The 15072-nt window shown below is 40.8% G+C and overlaps 1 protein-coding gene across 8 annotated transcripts in view; it reads right to left on the bottom strand.

The window, feature by feature from the left end:
* Positions 1-498: 498 nt before the first annotated feature.
* The window catches only part of ccar1 (cell division cycle and apoptosis regulator 1), a 24182-nt gene continuing 9608 nt past the window's right edge, over positions 499-15072 (bottom strand). For 6 of the 8 annotated variants that reach the window (XM_028603193.1, XM_028603198.1, XM_028603196.1 and 3 more), the window contains 20 exons: positions 14837-14963; positions 14060-14173; positions 12836-13028; positions 12546-12690; positions 12294-12470; positions 11911-12136; positions 11404-11517; positions 10968-11134; positions 9905-10115; positions 8624-8707; positions 8237-8425; positions 7812-8003; positions 7165-7401; positions 6943-7072; positions 6627-6715; positions 5435-5575; positions 4906-5026; positions 4523-4705; positions 2960-3165; positions 499-1568 (listed from right to left, as the gene is read on the bottom strand). In XM_028603193.1, the coding sequence (XP_028458994.1) occupies positions 1488-1568; positions 2960-3165; positions 4523-4705; positions 4906-5026; positions 5435-5575; positions 6627-6715; positions 6943-7072; positions 7165-7401; positions 7812-8003; positions 8237-8425; positions 8624-8707; positions 9905-10115; positions 10968-11134; positions 11404-11517; positions 11911-12136; positions 12294-12470; positions 12546-12690; positions 12836-13028; positions 14060-14173; positions 14837-14963 (3127 nt within the window). In that variant the 3' untranslated portion in view covers positions 499-1487. The remainder of the gene's footprint in view (positions 1569-2959; positions 3166-4522; positions 4706-4905; positions 5027-5434; positions 5576-6626; positions 6716-6942; positions 7073-7164; positions 7402-7811; positions 8004-8236; positions 8426-8623; positions 8708-9904; positions 10116-10967; positions 11135-11403; positions 11518-11910; positions 12137-12293; positions 12471-12545; positions 12691-12835; positions 13029-14059; positions 14174-14836; positions 14964-15072) is intronic. The other 2 variants (XM_028603199.1, XM_028603200.1) reach the window with 1 other exon arrangement.

Here is a 15072-nt window from a genome sequence, read left to right as displayed (position 1 = left end):
TGAAGGGGAGTGGCGGGAGAGAAAACATAGCATTACATCGTCAGGTCAGAAAAGTCCAGTGGCAAGAAGACATAAAAATGACATCCCAGGGAACAAAAGCTTCAAAAAAGGTAAATGAATTACAAGCTCCAAAAATAAATAAATAAAAGAAATTAGCCATGAAAATATCAAAGTGTTACTTTTTAAATTGTAAAATGTAAAATCTCCCAAGGACATTACCCCAGTGTCCTCAGAAGTGGCTACAGGCCTGCTTAATATGACAAACAGGACAGGATTTAAAAAGTATTCTGTGGCATTTGTCTGGACCCCTATTTTACAAATGTCAAGTTTGCATAAGTCGAGCAAATATTTAATTTTTATCAATTAAGTCGGCTAATTTTGAATGTTCCATAGATTACACAATCAGATATTTTGACACCTTGTTCACAGTAGATATTTTTTCGTAGCAGGATAAGCACAGGTGTTAAGTCATGACATTGAGAAAATACAGACACACTGTAGTGTTAAAATGGACCACTTTACTCTTGCACAACATTCATAGAATACATTTTCAATAGAAAAATAAAATTGCCTGCTTTGGAGCACATTTGAATGTAATTGTGCCTCTTTTCTAGAACAACCTAAACCAACGCACGCAAGTTCAGAGATTGATTTCTAAATTATAATGTCATTGCAGCAAAGATTCCTTCAGCAGAATACGTTCATTGAGCTTATCATTTGGTTCATGTGTAGTTTCCTTTTACAGAAAACAAGACTGATGCTCATCACAGTAAAACATGAAACAGTGCAGCAGTCGGTGAATACAGTCAGAAGGTGCCGACAGCAAAAAGGTCCACCAGAAGAAGGAACCATGCATAGCCACGTGTTTGATAAACAGCACAAACCAGTTCAATCAGCTAAATAGAATAATATAACTGAATGTGTTTATTAAACACAGTTGTAGTTAAAGCGGATGGGATGATTTACAAAGAAATATTCTGTCTGAACCACATGGAACCCCTTCCTACCCTTTTCCATCCAAAATTAGTTTCTTTTAAATATAGTTTTTTTAATGAATCATCTCGCGCATAAATAGCATCATTATTGCTCATTAGAAAAACAAAACTCTCTGAAAAGTACAACTCACACAAACTGGCATGTAAATCTACACCATGGCATTTTATTGGCCATAACAAAGCTAAAGCAATGGCAAAAAGAAAAGTTTGCAACTGAACTTAAATTAATTTCAACTATGAAAATAAGCATTTCAAAGCTTTGCAATAGTTCATATTCTAGGTAAGAAAGGTAAATCCTCAGAAACAAATTATTGTACACAGAAAGGGAGGTCAAATTAACACAACGGAACTAATTCATCAATTAATTTATACATGTACTTGGGAGATAATAGGTCAAAATTAAACACTACCAAAGTATGCTTGTTTAGGGAATATTTACAATTTTTAAGATAATCAGTGTTACAGATTGGCTTAATTTATTTTAAATGTCACTCATTTATCAGCGCCGTTTGTTTGAGACATTTGAATGTGATCGCCAGTAACTTCATCACCAGACTCCTCTACTTCTTGATGCTGAGAGAGAGAGAGAGAGAGAGAGAGAGAGAGAGAGAGAGAGAGAGAGAGAGAGAGAGAGAGAGAGAGAGAGAGAGAGAGAGAGAGAGAGAGAGAGAGAGAGACAGACAATCAGTGAATACAGCTGTTCCCATTTACGTTAATCTGATGGCAACATAACTAGTCACAGTTATGTCTGAATAAGGCCCTGGTCACTTTTATGTAAAAGTCACGACGGCAAACGTACCAGGTTGAACCTAGTAACATATCTGTTTCAGCTTCAACACAGCACAAGTCTGAATGAAATGCCGTCAGAATAACGTTAAGACTGCAGCAGTATAAGGTGAATCATGCAGAGTCTTGGACCACCTTCTAAGAGGACTAATATATTAATGATCTCAATCGTCGTCTCTTATGCACAAAAAGTTTAATAAACTAAGAAACACTGAAAGAGCCAATTTTAAAAGAGATTGATCATCCCTCATACTCACGATGGTCATTAAGGCTTAAAAGTAGTGCTGTCAAACGATTAAAATATTTAATCACGATTAATCACATTAATGTCATAGTTAACTCGCAATTAATCGCACATTTTTATCTATTCTAAATGTCCCTTGATTTCTTTTTATCCCATTGTTTTTTAATCATTGTAATGCAACATTGGCATATACTGTAGTGTTCAATCAATAAAGTTTGTTTTTAGTTGTGGTGTTGTAGTTGTGCTTCTGTCTGAAGTCATCCATTAGTCGCCTGGCTTTGACGAGGGGGCGGAGAATCAGCTGTGTGCTTGACCATCAAGTGGTATTTCAGACTGGACGTGCTGCGATGATAGCTCCGTTCACAACGACAAAACACAGATGACTTTGGTCTTGTCAATGGAACCATTTGGCAACTTTTTTTAAAGTAAACTTTCATATTCAGAATCTTAATGGCATCCATTTCGGCATCTCGCGCTCGCCATCCACTCAAAACGTAACGTTAGCCTACTACTCTTTGGCCGGCTCGCAAGCCCAAACAAATCAAGGAAACAAGGAAACAAATCAACATGCCTATTGATTTGTTTCCTATATCCGGTGTGGTGTTATAGTTTTTCTAACATTACTAGTTGTTGCAACAGCATGTGAAAAAAACGACAGTTTCCTAGGCCAAAAGGAACGTTAATCTTGCGATAAAAAAATTTACGCCATTAAAATGGGTTTGCTTTAACGCCGTTAACGTGTTTAACTGACAGCACTTCTTCAAAGGCAATATAAATTTTAAAATCCATCAGTGATGCAGCCTGAGAGAAAACAGAAAACAATACTCGTCCTTGCATTTATAACTTTATAACTATCTGCTGTTCTCTCCGTCTCTTACTCAAGGTAAAGATGAAATAGAGTAACAGCAATTGGATCTTTGTAAAATTGTTGTACCTTTTTTAGCACTGCCAGCAGCTCTTTGACAGTGGACGTCAAGGTGTTGGACGTCTTGCTAATCTGATCGTGGTAGATGGTCTTCTGCTCCTCCGCAGCCTTCAGAATCTGCTCAGTTTGGCTCAGTGTGCTTTTCACCTCCTCCAGCTCCCTGGACAAGGCTTTGTTGGCTTGCTCCACCTGAGGTTTAACCTTTGCATCTTCATCTGAAATGTGACAACAGAGAAGATTAGAATGAAGGCAGGTCAACGATTAAGCACAGGGTAAATGCTAGAATGATGTCACTGAAAGTCAACACGGGCATACATAATGTGAGGCCAAACGCAGCAATAACCTACTTTATAATTCATTAGACATAAAGACGTGACTCACCTTATAAGAAACAAGATCTAACCACTTTCATTTTGGCGACACGTTCGGTGACTACATTCTAGCATCTACCCCTCATGCTTGGAAAGGGGGGGGGGTTATTCAGTTGGTTGCAATCTGCAACCTCACCGCTAGATGCCACTAAAGCCTACACACTGCTTCTTCTAAGTATTAAATAGCACTTGAGAAAACAATGGTCATGTGTTGAAATCAGAAATATATACAACATCTAAAGGACATTTAGTTTTTCAAGCTACATAATATTAATCTTATCAACCAAAGGTAAACCTTTTTGTCATTTTTACAGCCAATATTTACATGTTTTTACAATTTGTTAAGCTAGCCTGCTAAATTATGTAAGTCCATTACCATCTCTACCCATCTGTGGAGGTTTGTGATTTTAACTATCTGGGAACATACATTTACACATTGAATTTCACAGACAATGTTAATGCTATATGCAAGGAACGCCTGTCAGAGATGATTCCTTGTTATGAAATCAAAGGGTTTAGACTCAGAATGTCCTATGTATGTCAACCTAACAGAAAACATCCTTGAGTTTAACGTCATAACCTGGTATGGCATCCTGCCTACCCCAAACAAGTTGACTAGGTTTATCAAACAACAGGGAACACTGAAAGCCGCCAACAAAGATAACTGTGTAACACTGCTGTACACAGGAAAGCACGGTCTATTATATACAACACACAAAACATCCCCTCTGTTCTGAACTTGAGATAAGGCCTTCTGTACAACCCTATAGAACACCTCCTGTAAACCAAAAGATATGCAAGGGATCATTTGTTTCAAGCACATTTGATTGAATAAACAGCCCGTAAACACCCCCATTTTGGGAGATGTAATTATATAAAATTGTAATAACTGTTAACAGTGTGTTTTAGTGTGTTTTTTTTTTTAACCACTTTGAAGATTCACAATGAAAAAACTATATTGCTGAATCCTATTTTATACTTTGTAGGTGGCAGTTGTTAGTAATGTGCCAGTCCACGTTTCAGAAATCACAGAAGTAAGAATGCTGAATAAAGTGAGACTGGGCTTCTTTGTAGCAAAGCTCAAATTGAGCCAGATCATTGTCCAGACAGACTACTGACACAGAGTGTAGCCTGCAACTCATGAGGCTATGAAAGCATTTTCAAAGACAGCATATACACTATAATACAATTCAAATCATACCCATTTTGGCACCCTGCACCATAAGCTTCTGCTCTATCTCCTCCCTTGCTTTCTCACTCTTCTCCAGTTTCTGCATCATGCTGCCGATGTCGACCATGGCTCCGTTATACACTATCAGATTACCAGACTCAGTGGCTGCAGACTGTGCACAAACATTTGGAGCAGGAAGTAGTCCTCTGTTACCTGACAGAAAGAGAGAGAAGAATTTAATATAAAAAAAATTTAAAAAAAGAGCTTGCTACAACAGCCCTCTGCCATATGGTAACTGTAGCTTATTTTTTAGCACACTTTCTAGGTCATCATAGATTTAAAAATTGTTCTTAATTGACAGTATTAAACAGTAATAGAAACATGTTTAACCATAAAGACCCATGTTAGCTCACCTATGAGGTTTTCTATCTGGGCTTCATTAAAGGAAGGAATGGGTTCATCCTTCCCCCTGTCTGTCAGTTTACGGTAGTAACAAGACTCTCTGACCACTGGCTTGTTCAACAGCTTCTTTATCTGGAAACAGACATGACAGACAGGTAATGAGTGAATAAGACTTAAGAATCAGGGATGCACAGATTCTTCACTCTGTTAGTACAGATGCACACACATTAAACACAGGCCTGAAAATACACACACGTGCTTAGGACATATACATGCTATACACATTAATGAAGATATGTCAGAGTGAGGGGGCTGCAAATGGATGAGCACCCCAGGCACTTGTGGTTTCAGTGCCTTGCTCAAGGGCACATTGGCAGTGCCCAGGAGTTGAACTGGCACTTCTCTAGCTACCAGTTCACACTCTCAGTCCGTACTTTGGTCTGTATGGGGACTTGAACCAGCGACCCGCCGATTCCCAACCCCCTACGGACTGAGCTACTACCATGAAGCATGATGAGGATTAGGCTTGTGTCGGTTCACCTGAGCACGAGAAAGGTGTAGTCCCAGTGTGTACAGGATCTCCTCCAGGTCTCTCTCCAGCAAATAGCCACAGTGGCTCTGGTCAAAGTAGACAAATGCCATCAGTAGCTCCTTGTTGTGTGAGACCATCAGCTTCTTCTCCTGGTGTAACACAAACAACCACATTCATCCAATCAATCAATCAATCAATCAATCAATCAATCAATCGTCACATGAAATCATAAAAAAATGCAACACCAGTGAAATCTGTCAGTTCCTTCAATGTATGCATTAAAAACAGTAATAATAATAAATAAGTTTGTGTATGATGCAGGGCAATCTTAGGCAGTGTCCTCATTAAGGAACCTATGGCGTTTTTCCATTACAGGGTACCTGCTCAACACGGAAAAAAAGTCCCTGGTACCTGCTAACAGGTACTTTTTTTAGTACCAGCTCCGTCGAGGTTCCAAGCGAGCTGAGGAGATACCAAAAGGTGACGTGAAAACCTGCAGACTAGTCAGAGAGAATCGTCACTAATCACTGTGTCATCATTGCTAGCGACAGACGGGGGTGTCCTGAACAAATAGTTTAGCCAGCAGTGTTTTTTATTTTTGCTACCTCCAGCTTCTTTTGAAACAAGAGTAGCCGTAGCCTACGCAAGTGGCCTGATGTGTATACTTGTGCGCTGGTGTGTGTCGAGCCTGCATGTGTGCGCATGTGTGTGTGTGTGGTGAAGCAAGGGAGAAGTGAGAGAGGTGATTAGCTTCAGAGCGAGTCCCGTACTGACTCTAGAGTCATAGTGAGATAAACAAAGTGTCTCCCCTGTGCTTTCTGACCACGGTGGGAAATCTGGAGCAGGAAAAGTGAACTCTCTCCTTGATTTCATGTTGTTTATGGAGAAGGAGAACCAGGAAAGGAGTCAGGGGAAATGCAACACTACCAAGCCATGGCAGTTTCCTGCGGTATCGCTGTGACGATCAGCCACACTCGCCTCAGGCATGAGGCAGTACTAAATCTGCAATGGAAAATGGAGGACGGGGCACCGCGGTCGAGTTGAGCAGAGTAGAGTCAAGCAGGTACTATGTAACGGAAAAACACCACACTAGTGGTGTCTTCCCTGCTTCTAACCAAAGTCCACTATCATCTATACCAACAACCATGATTATGCTACATCAATGTCTTAATAATATACATACAACAATAACCAACCAACCTTGTCTTTAGAGGACCTCTCTTTAGACGACTTGCGGTCATCCTTGCGGTCTTTCCTGTCTTTGTCATTGGAGTCGTCATCATCCTTGTCTAAGGGATGGAAAAGGTTGAAAAATAAAAGTGCCAATACATCTTTACATTTTATTATTATTACTCTGTGTGTTTAATGAGTGGAAAAACAAGAAACATTTAAAGATAAAAAAGCAATGTTTTTTAAAGCCTTGGAAATGTTATCGATCACAGGCTCAGTGTGGTGCATGGTTTCTTATCATTGACAAAAATCATATTGTGGGAAACTCAAAAAAAGAGTGCAGTACCATCATCGTCATCATCCTCTGCATCTTCTGCCTCCATGGGGTCATATTCTTCAGCATTGGCCGTGCTGCCATCATCTTCGTTCTCCTCTTCATCTCGAGACGACTCCTTTTTCACAGCCTTTTCATCGCACTAAAAACACAAGTCACACAACTGCATGAAAACACACATCAATTGTGGAGCAAATTACACACTGAAAAGACCACATAGTTTGAGAGGCTTGCCTTCCTCTTCTCCTCCTCATCCTCCTTAGACCTTTTAACTACAGGTTCTTCATTATCATCTTCTTTTTCCTTCTTTATTTCACGCTTTTCAGCGTCCTTCTTTTCGGCTTCCTTTTTGGCTTTCTTCTCCTTTTCCTTCTTTTCGTCTTTGGTAGGAAAAACAGCCAGGGCTTTATATATGCGGTAGCCAAAATCTCTCTGTAGCATCTCGTTAAACAGCTCAGCAAATAGGGAAACCTGGACAGAAAAAAGAAGGCAGTGTATGATTAAACCTATTAAATTAAATTATAACCTGAAAAGACAAAAATGTCTGTCAAAGATAAAACGCATTCAGTTGGTTTTCAAAGATCACTATAGCACGTGCACTAGAGTTAGGTCGATTCCCTGTTTGAGCTTTGATTTCATGCAAACTGGCTGAACCAGCATTTGCAATTATGACACGTTCTGACAAATTACAAAAGTAGCCTACATCAGCAACCTGTGCTGACAGCGTCACATAACTAAATCCAACTTCAATTGCATTACTAATAAGAAGTGTTGTGCAGCAACGCTAGAGCGGGTTTCCTAGTTTACCCGTTTTAACACCGGCTCAAGCCTAATGTACACTGCTGACTGGTCACAGTATAAAACTGACCAGTCATTCTTACCTCAAAAGAGTGCTCCTTGTTGTCCTCCAGTCTATAGTCCAGCAGCACACTCAGGGACATGACACTGCAATCAAATTTGCCATTCTTGGCTGCCCAGTTGGGGTTTACAATGATGGTGGGCTCATCAGGTAGGATGTAGCGCCTTTCTCTCCGCTGGCGCTCAAGCTCCTCCTGCCTCTTCCTCTCCTCCTCCTAACAGAGAAGAACACTACAGTTAGAATAGCACTTAAGATAAAACTCTTTGGAGGTTTGATAATATTGAAAAGAGTCACAAAACTGTGAAATGCAATTCTTGCCTTTCAATATCAATTGCACAGCTGTTTAAGTACAACATATGGAGACATCCAAGTAAGTGTGACCACAAAAACAAAAATGTCACAACTACTACTAAATTCTCTTATTTAAATCAATAAAGATGTCTGTACCTCTCTGTCATCCTCAGTGCGAGATGGCTCCTCTTCCTCAGCAGCTTTGCTTTCTGGTTTCTCAGGCTCTTTGGACTCCTCCACCTGCTCCTCAACCTTCAGCTGCTTGGTAAGGCGGGCAATCAGCTGTGACTTTAACCCCTTAGAGCTTAGAGAGCGACAATCAAGCTCTTTGCGCAGATCGTTTACCTACAAGAGGAAAAAATGGGCACGTGGGTAAAGCACATTTAACCTCGGGAAGAGAACTAATCTGAACATATTTACATGCACAATATACAACAAAGACTATTCATAAAGGTGTAAAAAGTCCAAAGATAAATCTAATAAATTATACCTTGACTCTTTTCCTAGCTCTACCAGTGCTGAGGATTTCTCCATGAATCTTACCTTCATTGATTTCGGGTCAAGTTTAGCCCAGTGAGTGGGACTACTAACGTCCTTCGATTCATCGTCATCCTTCTCCTCTTCCTCCTTCACAGGAGATCATTAAGATAGAGACATGCAGAGAGAAAGAAAGAGGTGGGATAGCAAAAAGTCAGTACACCGCCCATGGTCTGTGTGAGCTTTAAAGTTGATCCGTGCAAGAAGCAAGGTCACATCTGTCTTTCATTGTCTCGTCCTAGTGAGCTCTCGACTGTGTTTAAGTCCAATGCTACTGAAGCGTACACAGGGAAGCTCTCTAGCTCTTATAAAACCAACAGAAATGCCCCCCAGCTGCCAATCAATCAATCTGTGGAACACAAAAAAAAGGTAAAAATCAATGAGAGGTGTGTCCAAAAGGTGTGTAGGTACATCAGGTGAACTGAAGCTGGTCTCCAAACGGAGTGAGGATAGGGTGGCCCTACCATGGTCTATGACTAGGGTATTGGTTATTGCCATTTATGGGTTTTATACACCTATGTCAGATAGGAGCCATCTGTCCAACCAACTGCCCTGGAAAAACCAAATTCTACATGTAGCCCAAATCAGAATGTAGAATCCAACAAGAACAGACAAGGAACAGGACTTTGGGGAGGTTCTCTTTTTGAAGTCAGAAAATATCAAATTGATGTGGAAAATCATATAAAAATACACATTTCTACAAAACACATTATTTACATGCAACTGACTCCACAGGTTCCAGCATAAAGAAACATTTTAGATTCCAGTGTTAGAAAATCACCACTGGCACAAATTTGAGAAACTATTTGAGACCATTGCTTAAACCATTTAGCAGGTACCCACATTCATAGCAGGTTAAGCAAGTATTATTTGAAATAATGCACAAAAAAAATGCCAGGATTAGCATGAATGACTATACCCAGATTAGCATCAATTATGAAGTGATGGAGGAGCTGGAAGCCGTTTTATCAGTTGCAATCTGGGCCTATACAACACAACCTAGTCTCACTGCTTCCACTGTATGTGTCTGCTGGATGTGAGGGAAGGTGAATGTGCTGATGAAGGAATGGAGGAGTTGGAGCAGAGGAGAAGGGACAGGTGGAGGAGTAAACAGAAGACGCCTAGGTAAGGTTTGGTGGAACAATAATCTGCCTGTGTTCATGGCTGTCTGCGTGAATGGTGAGGTGTGCTTTGTGTCTGATGTGTATCTGGGGTTTGTTTTTTTGTAATTCCTGTGCCTTCCTGTGAGAAGCGGAAATGAGAAGAGAGGGATTAGCGGTTCAGTGCCTGTTCTCCATCTGCCTCCTTTCGCTCGGCCGACAGCTTCTCAGCCAGCTGCTCCCGGAGTCGCCGTGACAGCACCTCCCACTCTGAGCGGGTAGGAAGACAATGCCAAACATCCGGAAGAAACAAAACCACTGTCTCCACATGAGCAGGGACTGTCCGCCCCTTGTGTGTCTCCTCCGGCCGATGATAGCGAATCTCTGCAAAACGATACCTGTCGCAAAGGAAGAAGGTGCATTGGAAAGAAACATTCTGGTCAGGGTACAGTATAAAAGGCAAGCCTTTCTAAGGCGAGCCTTCTACAGCTACTCCCTCCCATGAGCTCACTGAATGATTGTACATATCATTACAGTGACCCTTCTCCCACACAACACACAGTATAGACAAATGGACCCAGTCTGCAGCTCTCCAACTGTTGTCACAGGTTACGGCAGCCATTTTGAGAAAGTTGACAGACAATCACAAAATAAAATCACATCCCCAAATTCATCCCCATTATAGCTTCAGCCAATTATGGATGAGTGTTCTGCATTTAACCTAGGATACACTTAACGCACTACATTCGGGTTGCGCGAAGAGAGACAGAACCAACAGGACAGTGAAAGCCAGTTAAATATGTAAGATATTTAACAGGGAGAATAGAAATATAAATTAAAAGAACAACGTAATGGCAGTGTCTTCTGGTCCAGGCTACTGCTTCCAGCCACAGTCCATGCGTTTGGTTTTTCATCACAATGAAATATGCATATATACATATATGTATAGAGTGTGACAGAAAGAGAGAGCCAAGACGACAACACACGAAAAAAACAAAAGGAACATTGCACAACACAATAAATAATAATGGTAAATAATAGGTAGCAAATTAACAATACAATAATCATTAATATAAAAAAAGTTAACCAAAAAACATCACTCAACATGTCAAGGGTGAGATTTTGTATAGAAGTAGTAAAATTATGCAGCATATTGTAGTTACTAAATTTGGGATTTTAGTACCAGGAAAGTTATTAGGTTTAAACAATCAATGAGAAAAATAAATATTGATGTGAATAACAGCTCTTACCACTGAGTGCAGAGACTAAGATCTATGCCTGTGAGCGCCTTGCAACAGCGTATGGCTGTCTTTATTAGGACTGACGGATCCTTCTCTGGGTCAGCTCCATCTAGAGAGGGAGACCAGTGACCACCAATGGCCATGGCCTCATCTTTACCTCTCATTCCCACCAAAAACTAAAGGAGAAAGACAGACGGGTAGGAGAGACACAGAGTAGAATAGGTTAGATGGAAATGGGGAATGACAATATGGATAAGGGGTGTGGAGGGTGAACAGAGCACAAAAGAGGATAAAGACAAAGAGAAAGACAAAAAGGTCAGCAGCATGTCCAAATACAACATCAGTTAGGACTCTTCCACATAGTGAGTACTTAGCAATGGAAAAGGAACATTGCACCACTGTCAGATCACGAGCATGGCACAAGCATGGGAAATGTGTGATGTACCTTAATGAGTCTAGCAGGATGTTGGAAGGAGTCTTTGACTTCCTGGGAGTCCTCTGCCAGAGCACAGGACTTGTGATAGAGCTCCTCGATACTGGGGTTAGCCAGTAGCATCACCTAAACCACAAAGAGACCACATCACTTAATCCTTAAATATTAATGAAATCAAAGCCTGTTTTGACGCCATTTATGGTCTGCATTTTTTCTCCAACAGCTTTTCAGTTTATTTACATTCAGCAATTATCTCTCTATATAGTAGTTTTAATTAATGGAGTCTAGGGTAAGGCCGATGGACGCTGATGGCTGACAGTCATCGACCACTGTGCACACCATGGGTATATAAAATTTGGTGCATCAATCTAAATACTTTGTATTCCGGGTGCGGCTTCATGCACCGTACCGTGACAGTTTGGCACAAATACACAAACCATTCCAGTCCTACTGTCCGCTGCATCTAACTGAATATGAAAGACACACTTGATGCTATGTATTCATCATTGGCAGTCATACCTTAGCACTGTAAGTGTGGTTGGCATCAGGAGGGTCCAACACAGCTGTATTCTTGACTAGAGGATCCACCTCTTTGTGTAAGATGTGGAAGTTACAGGCATTACTAAACTGGAAGGGTCTTGTCAGAGGGAAGGCATCCACCCAGGTGAAGACAGCATTAAAGAAGTCGCTAGGAATGTAGAGGCTCTGATAGCGCCTTCTCAGCTCCATCATGTCACAGCTGGAACTGGAGAACCCACAGAGGACAATTAATAGATAGCAACACAAACTAAGACATACTGTTGACTATCATACCCCTGACGTGTTGACATACAATACAACACTTCAGTAATCTGTTTCCAACAAAACTCAATGCATGAAACACTGAAAAAAACTGTACTCACCCATCTAAGCTGAACTTGGAAAACTGGACGGTGTAGCGAGGAACCACCCTGCGAGGCCGGCGAGGTGATCGGTCACGTCTAGGAGAGCGGTCTCTGGAACGTTTGCGTGTGGGCGAGCGTTCTCTTGACCGTCTGCGCTCTCGGTCTCTGTCTCGACTAAAGAATTGATTACACACACTAAAATGAATAACTTATGCTGAAAGCATATTTTAGTGACCAGATTATCTCAAGTGATATTAATTGGCATCTCACCTGCGTTCGTCTTTAGTCCTGAGGATGAGCTCAGGGCCTCGGTCATTGCGACTGGGGAAACGAGGTGGTGGCTCGATTCGTCGGACAGGCTGCGGTTGTGGCATCATTCTTACTGGAGGCTGAAGCAGACCCCCAGGGAACACATCTAGAGACAAGGGAAATAAAGCTTATTTAACAAAAATGATTTTGTGTGCCAAAACAGCTGCAAAGAGAGTGGTGATCATCACCAGTTATCTGACTGCTTTCTATCCACTTCGAGATAAAGGCAATCCCACTGACTAGTATTTCACCTTTGGGTGGAGGCTGTGGCAGCAGAGGCTGAGGAGGGTTTTGGAGGAGAGGGGCCAGAGAGGCAGCAGACAGCTGTGCCTGCAGGAGGGAAGGAGGGGGAGCCTGGGTTGGAATACTGAATGTGGTTGGGGGAGGTAGCGACTGCAGCATGGTGGGGGCTGCCTTCATCATGTTAGGAGGTTGAGGCTGGCTCTAGAAAAAAGGGGGAAAAGATGAAAAGGAGAGATGAGCATATGTTTAAAAGCAGACCTGAAACAATCTTAACATGGCAATAACTGTTCAACAAATAAGATGAACTGTACAAAATCGTATACAGTGGCTGCTTGAAAGAAAGAAGCTGGAAAAAGGTCTGAATGTCTGCTTGAATTAAAGAATTGTAGTTATCTTTTAGAGGTGTGCTGATATGCTGACCTAATCAAAGAGTACCAGGTGTGAATATAGGCATATTTTGAGGATATTTCCTGCATGAAGTGAGCAGACAAGGTCGACATCTTGCCCAGTACTTTCAACAGAAAAGATGGTGCTGAGATCAAAACTGGCCCTCTGGCTAAAGTAGAGTCACTTAAACCAAAAGGCCACATTGCCACCTCATTCAGGAATATTTACTCAACTAGAAATATCCTTATGACATATTTCTCACTGCTTGGTAAGGCACTGATTCAATTGGTGAGGTACTGATTTGAGTGGTACTTCAAGCAAAATCTTTATAACAAATATTACTGTTATCCAGCACAACCTCTTAACAATGTATTTGTCCTGTCATCTGCAATGTCCCCTGTAGAGAGATTTACTGATTTAAATATTAATAAGCCAGAGTGTGAAAACACATCTGAAACAAAAATAACAGCTCAAGAAACATTAGTTTGTTTTCCAAACAAAAGAAATGATATAACCTGGGTAAAAAGGTTGTAATCTACCACAAAAAGCACATTCAAAGATGCATAATAAAGCAATAGAAAACTAGTCTCTCCATAAGTCAAATAAATGTTCCTTAAAATAAAGAAATGTATTGTTATACTACAAAAATGTGGTTCTATCCATTTGGCAATGACAGCAAACTAAAAGAACAAGCAAAAACTGCAGTTAAGAATAGATGTAACTGGTTATAGTTAAACATTTATAGGTTAAGCAAGAAAGCCAGGAAACAAAGACAAAAAGTCAAAGAAAGAAACTGAGTGGGGAGAAGGACCAACAAAGTGTGTGATTCAGGGCTAGGGGGTTACATTTTGTCTGTTGTCCAAAGTGGAGTGCATGTCTGAGTAGCGCAGCTGCATCCCTGGCTCATTGTAAAGGCTGCCGAGCTGTGGGGAAGCTTGAGGTAAAGGCTGCTGCTGATGCTAGGAGGGATTGAGAACACAACAGTCAATTAAAGACAGAGAGGTACAAGGAAAATATGAAATATGAAAAAAACATGATATATTAAGACTCTCCTCAGAATAAGCCAGATGAATTGTCCAGGATTTAAAATGAACCTGTGGATCTCACTTTTGGATATAATAATAAAAATAAAAAAAACAGATACTGTTTGATTTTTTCACCATTTAACTTCTGTCACAGAGGTCAGAAGAGGCCAAAAGCCTGAAACTAACTGAACAGACAGACAGATACAAAGTACAGAGCAACCACACGAGTCAAGAAAATGTTTCTTATCTTTGAAGGACTAGACTGGGGGCAGTTTCTTTGGAACCTTAGTTCACATTTTGTGCTCCCAGTATCATTGGGACTTTTTTTCAAATGTGAAGAAAGCTAGGATTTGAATATTATTACTTAATAAGGATGAATTAATTAAACAAAATCTGGGTTTATACATTTTTAGGACAATTTTAAAGCCATGAATAAATGTAGTGGAAACGCAGACATTGCGCTGATTGCATTTATACGGATACCAAAAATCTAAACGTGGATAAAAACTCAAGCATAAAGTCCCAGTTTTTATCAATGTGCCCAACAATGTTATCATCTCCTTCCTGAGCCACCGTGTAACCTCAGAGTTTTCTCACCGACTGGTTTGCTAGCTGAGGTAACGTCTGGATGCGTTGGGCGTTCCACTTGAAGGGCATGTTTGGGTTGTACACAGCTTCCACTAGGACCCTGTCACCCACCTGAGGAGTCTTCCCCTTCACAGCACTGAAAAGATACAAAAAAGCCACTAGAAATATCTATATGTCAAGTTACATCAGTTTCAAATTAAAAAGGAACCTTAATCATTTGGAACTGTCTGTTATGAGTTCCAAAT

Source organism: Perca flavescens, chromosome 17 (genome assembly GCF_004354835.1).
Source record: "Perca flavescens isolate YP-PL-M2 chromosome 17, PFLA_1.0, whole genome shotgun sequence".
NCBI lineage: Eukaryota > Metazoa > Chordata > Actinopteri > Perciformes > Percidae > Perca > Perca flavescens.
The sequence above is the reverse complement of the archived record's forward strand: the minus strand, read 5'-3'. Positions and strand labels throughout refer to the sequence as shown.